The sequence below is a fragment of the Taeniopygia guttata genome, chromosome 37 (genome assembly GCF_048771995.1).
Source record: "Taeniopygia guttata chromosome 37, bTaeGut7.mat, whole genome shotgun sequence".
NCBI classification, from domain to species: Eukaryota; Metazoa; Chordata; class Aves; order Passeriformes; family Estrildidae; genus Taeniopygia; species Taeniopygia guttata.
Window position 1 is genome coordinate 203,412 of NC_133062.1, and position 6,011 is coordinate 209,422.

The 6,011-nt window shown below is 64.6% G+C and overlaps 1 protein-coding gene across 1 annotated transcript; it reads left to right on the forward strand.

Moving 5' to 3' along the window:
• Window positions 1-159: 159 nt before the first annotated feature.
• ZNF865 (zinc finger protein 865) lies at window positions 160-3,535 on the forward strand. Its single transcript, XM_072921437.1, has one exon. It carries the CDS (start codon window positions 383-385, stop codon window positions 3,533-3,535), a length of 3,153 nt encoding a protein of 1,050 aa, XP_072777538.1. The 5' UTR covers window positions 160-382.
• The last annotated feature ends 2,476 nt before the right edge of the window (window positions 3,536-6,011 follow it).

Here is a 6,011-nt window from a genome sequence, read left to right on the forward strand (position 1 = left end):
AGGGGTTTTTGGGGGTCTCGGGGGTCCCGGTTTAACGTGGAGAGGGGAGGGGGGGTTCCGGTACCCCCGTGAGGGGCTCCGGTCCCTCCGTGGAGGCGGATAGTGGGAAAAGGGCGGGGGGGGGAGGAGAGAAACCGGGCATTCCTCCCGTGACGTCACACTTCCGCTTCCGGCGGGGCGGCGCGCCCGGCCCGGCCGAGCGGGACCAACCGGGACCCACCGGGACCCACCGGGACCCCCCCACAACCCCCCACGAGCCCCGCCGTGAGTCCCCACCCCCTCCCAGCCCCGCCACGTTCACCGCGGGACCCCCAAACCCCTCCCCCATCCCCCTCCCCCCCCCCCCGGTACCACCGGGACCCCCCCCCGCCGCCCCCCAACGATGGAGGCGAACGTGAGCGACGAGAGCGGCCCCTTCCCCTCGTACCCCTTCGACTTCCTGGATTTCCTGACGCACCAGCAGCGCCCGGAGCCCCCCGAGCCCTTCGAGCCGCCCCCCAAACCGCTCCCGCTGCCCCCCGGCCCCTTCGAGTTCCCCTCCCCCTTCCCGCGCAGCCCCCTCCCCAAAAACAAACCCGACCCCCCTTCCTCCTCCTCATCCTCGTCCTCATCCTCATCCTCACACCCCAAAAAACCCGAGGGGGGGTCTTTGGGTGGATCCCTGGGTGGGGGAGGGGCGCTGGTGGGGTCTCCCTTCCCCCCCCCTCCGCTGCCGCCCCCTCCCCCACATCAGCCGCTGTTTGAGGCCGGGGGCTCCTTCCCCTCCCCCCCCTGGGGCATCGTGGACCTCTCGGGCCACCAGCACCTCCTGGGCGGCCTCAAACGCGGCGGCGGCACCGCGGCGGCGCCCCCGGTGAGTCCCGGCGCGGCGGCACCGGATCCCGGCGAGGAGCGCGGCTACTTCCGGCGCCTCAAGTTCCTGGTGGAGCGGCGATTCGGCACCGCCGGGCACAGGGGAGCGCGGCCGGGATCGGCGCCGGCGCACGCCGAGGGGCGCCCCTACGAGTGCCGCACCTGCGGCCGCACCTACAGCCACGGCTCCAGCCTGGTGCGGCACCGGCGCTGCCACCGGCACGGCGCCGACGAGGGGGCGGCAGCCACCGGGACCGGCGGGGTCAATACGGCGGCCAATGGGGCCAACGCGGTGGTCAACGGGGTCAACAGTGTGGTCGGTGTCAACGCGGCGGCCAATAGAGTCAATGCAACGGCCAATGGGGTCAACGTTTCGGCCAATGGGATCAACACGGCGCCCAATGGAGTCAACAACATGGTCAACGTCAACGCGGCGGCCAATAGAGTCAACGCGGCGGCCAATGGGGTCAACACGACGGCCAATGGGGTCAACGTGGCGCCCAATGGAGTCAACAGCATGGTCAACGTCAATGCGGCGGCCAACAGAGTCAACGCGGTGGCCAACGGGGTCATCACGGTGGCCAACGGGGTCAATGTGGCCAACGGGGTCAACGTTGTGGCCAACGGGGTCAACGCGGTGGTCAACGTCAACGCGGCACCCAACGGGGTCAACACATCCGCCAATGGAGTCAACGTGGTGGCCAGTGGGGTCAACGCGGTGGCCAATGGGGTCAACACACCAAGCAGGATCAACGCAGTGGCCGGAGGGGTCAACGTGGCCAACGGGGTCAACGTGGCGCCCAATGGGGTCAACGCGGCGCCCAATGGGGTCAACACAGCCAACGGCGTCAACACAACACCCAACGGAGCCAACGTCTTGGCCAACCTCGCCGCGGCGCCCAACGGTGCCAACCCGCTGCCGCTGGCGCTCAACGCGGCGCCCAACGCGGTCCCCGGCGGGGTGGGTCTGGTGGCGCCGGGCGTGGCGGTGGCGGTGCCCAACGCGGTGATCCCGGTGGCGGGCGGCGTGCTGCTGGCGGCGCCGGGCGCGGCGGAGGGGCCGCTGAGCTGCCCGCTGTGCTGGAAGGCGTTCAAGAAGCCGAGTCACCTGGCGCAGCACCAGATCATCCACACCGGCGAGAAGCCCTTCGCCTGCGCCGCGTGCGGCCGCGCCTTCAACCGGCGCGAGAGCCTGACGCGGCACGTCAAGACGCACGCGGGGCCGCGCCGCGTGCCGTGCGGCGTCTGCGGCAAGGAGTTCCGCGACGCGGCGTACCTGCTGCGGCACCAGGCCAGCCACGGCGCGCCGCGCCCCGCGCACCGCTGCGACGTCTGCGGCAAAGCCTACGCCGCGCCGCAGAGCCTGCTGCGGCACCGCCGGGCCCACGGCGAGGGTGACAACACCGGGAGCGCCGCGAGGAGCACCACGACGGCACCGAACGGCGGGCGCAGCTTCGTGTGCGGCGTGTGCGGGCGCGGCTTCGGGCGGCGCGAGACGCTGCGGCGGCACGAGCGCATCCACACCGGGGAGAAGCCGCACGAGTGCGGCGTGTGCGGGAAGCGCTTCCGCGAGTCCTTCCACCTGCGCAAGCACCGCGTGGTGCACACCCGCGAGCGCCCGTACCGCTGCGAGATCTGCGGCAAAGCCTTCGGCTACCCGCAGAGCCTCACGCGGCACCGCCAGGTGCACCGTGTGCCGACCGCCGAGCCGGCAACGCCGGCACCGACCGCGGCGCTGGGCTGCCAATCCTGCGGCCGCCGCCTGCCCGAGCTGCTGCGCGCCGCCGCGCTCAAGGACGCGGTGACAGTGACAGCAACATCGCCGCGCGGCTGTGAGGCGTGCGGGCAGGTTTTTGGCTTCTTGGAGAACCTGGTGTGGCACCGCCTGGCGCGCCCGGTGCCGGCAGAAGCGCCGAGCCCCACCGAGGTGCCGCCGGCGGTGCCAAACTCGGGGCGGTTCAGCTGCGGCACGTGCGGGCAGAGCTTCAAGCGTTTCCTGGCGCTGGTGACGCACAAATACGTTCACCTGTCGGCGTCGCGGCCGCGCTCCTGTGCCGCGTGTGGTCGGCGCTGCGCCGGCGCCTACGAGCTGCTGCTGCACCGGCGGCGGCACCTGCGGCGGCGCCCGCGGCGCTGCGGCGGCTGCGACCGGCGCTTCTGGGCGGCGTCGCTGCTGCGGCGGCACCGGCGCGTCTGCCCCGCCCGGCGCCGCCCGTTCCGCTGCCGCGCCTGCGGCCGCGCCTTCCCCCGGGCGCCGTTGCTGCGGCGGCACCGCGCCCGCCACGCCGCGACCCGCTGCCCGCTGTGCGCCAAGCGCTGCGCCGGCGCCGCCGGGCTGGCCGAGCACCAGCGGCGGCACGGCCCCACGCGCCCGCGGCGGTGCCGGACCTGCGGGGAGACGTTCCGGTACCGCGGGAACCTGCTGGAGCACCGGCGGCGGCACCTCGGCGAGGACGTGTACCGGTGTGAGCGATGCGGGAAGAGTTTCTTCTACCTGGGCTCCATCGCGCGGCACCTCCGCGCTCACCGGCGCCGCCCGCGCTGCCCGCGGTGCCGGCGGCGGTTCCCCCGCGCCGCGATGCTGCGGCGGCACCTGCACGGGCACGGCGCCGCGCCGGGCTGCCGGCGGGAGCAACGCCAGGGGACGGACGGGACGGAGGGGACGGAGCGGAGCGGGAAGTGATGGGGGGTGGAGGGGCGGGGGGGCGTGTGGGATGTGGCGTGAAAGTGGCATAAAATGGGCAAAAAATGGGTCAAAAATGGCACAAATTGGGCTAAAATGGCAGAGAATGGGCCAAAATGGCACAGAATGGGACAAAATGGCACAAAGTGGGCCAAAATGGCACAGAATGGGCCAAATGGCACAGAATTGGCCAAAATGGCACAGAATGGCACAAAATGGGCCAAAAATGGTTTAAAATGGGTCAAAAATGGCACAAATAGGGCCAAAAATGGCAGAGAATGGGCCAAAATGGCAGAGAATGGGACAAAATGGCACAGAATGGGAGAAAATGGTACAAAATGGGCCAAAATGGCAGAGAACGGGACAAAATGGCACAGAATGGGCCTAAATTGCAGAAAATGGGCCTAAAATGGTACAAAATGGGCCAAAATGGCACAGAATGGGTCGAAAATGGCACAGAATGGGCCGAAAATGGCACAAAATGGGACAAAATGGTTCCACATGGGCCAAAATGGCACAAAATGGTCCAAAATGGTACAGAATTGTCAAAAAATGGTCATAATTGGCCAAAAATGGCCATAAATGGCTCATCTTGGCTCAAAATGGCTCATCCTGGCCTGAAATGGCTCCAAATGGCCCCAAATGGTCCAGAATGGTCCAAAATGATCCGTCCTGGCCTGAAATGGCTCAAAATGGGCCAAAAATGGCTCAAAATGGTCAAAATGGCACTAAATGGTCCAAAAATGGCCATAAATGGTCCAAAAATGGCCATAAATGGCTCATCTTGGCTCATAATGGCTTCTGCTGGCCTAAAATGGCTCCAGATGGTTCAAAATGTCTTATCCCAGCCCAAAACAGTCCAAAATGATCCGTCCTGGCCTGAAATGGCTCCAGATGTTCCCAAATGGCCCATCCTGGCCCAAAATGGGTTTTTCTTCTCCCAGAGTGGCCCAGAATGGCCCCAAAATGGCTCAAAATGCTCCAAAATGGCCCAGATTGGTCAGAAATGGTCCAAAATGGCGCCAAATGGCTCATCCTGACTGGAAATGCTCCAAAATGGCCCAAAATGGCCCAGATTGGTCTGAAATGGTTCATAATGGCTCCAAATGGTTCATCCTGACCAGAAATGGTATAAAATGGCCCAAAATGACCCAAAATGTCCCAAAATGGCCCCGGTGTGGAGCAGCCAGGGCTGTCCCTCCTGATGGACACACGGAGGGATGGACACTTGGACATTTGGACAGATGGACACTAACAATTGGACACTCGGACATTTGGACACTCGGACATTCGGACACTCGGACACTCGGACACGGCCGTGTGTTCTGTCCCATTAAAATCCATCTTTATTCCCCAGTTTCCTGGTTTTTTTTCCCAATTTTTCCCCTTTTTTCCCCCATTTCCCACAGCCTGGAACAGCAATGACCCAAAAATCCCAAAAACCCCCAAAAACCCCCAAATCCCCAATTCGGGGTTGCTCCCATAGTTCATGCCAACATCCCAAAATCCCCAATTTCCCCAAATTTTCCCATTTTCCCGCAGTTTGGGATGCTGAGTTCACACTCCGCCGGTGTCCCCACAGTCCCGATTTTCCCCAATTTTCCCCGATTTCCCCCAATTTTTCCTGGTTTTTCCCTTTTTTCTCCTCATTCCTCACCCAAAACCACAAAATTCCCCAAATCCCCGTGGGACCCCCCGAAATTCCCTCAGCCCCTCCCCAGCCCCTCTGGGGGTTCCCCTGGGAGGATTTTTAAGGGAAAAACCAAGAAAAATGGGGCAAAAAAAAAAAAAAAAACCCTCAAAAAAATGAGCGTTGAAATCTCGCGAGATTTGGGCGCCTCGCGAGACTTCCCGCGGGCCGCCAGAGGGCGCCCTCAGCGCTTCCCGCCAAAAGGGAAAAGGGGCGGGGCCAAAGCGGGGAGGGGTGGGGCCACGGCGGAGAGGGGCGTGGCCAGGGCGGAAAGGGGCGGGGCCAACCGGAGCGCCCGGTTTTACCGGGGAACGCGGCGGAAGTGACGTAAGGGAGCGAGGGGGGGTTTGAACAGGGGCGGAAAGCGACGGAAAGAAGCCGAAAGCGGGAAAAAAAGGGGAAAAATCCGTAAAAAAGGGAAATAAAAGGGAAAAAAGGGGGGAAAAAAGGGGGTAAAAAAGGGGGGGAAAAAAGGGGGGGGGGAAAAGGGACTCTGCGACTTTTGGTTCGCGGTCGCTGAGTTTGGGGGGAAGGGGGCGGGAAGCGGCGATCGGTAACGGGGGAGGAACGAGCGGGACCGGGAACGGCGAACGGCGGCGGAAAGCGGCGGAAAAAGCCGAGCGGGGCCGTAAAGTGACGGAAAAAGCCGAGCGGGGGTCGTAAAGCGGCGGAAAAAGCCGAGCGGGGGTCGTAAAGCGGCGGAAAAAGCCGAGCGGGGCCGTAAAGCGGCGGAAAAAGCCGAACGGTGACGGAAAAGCCGCGATCCCGGGCGGAAATACCCGAGCG

Excerpts from the sequence above, each read along its gene's own strand:
- ZNF865 (XM_072921437.1), top strand. The coding sequence starts at position 383 with ATGGAGGCGAACGTGAGCGACGAGAGCGGCCCCTTCCCCTCGTACCCC.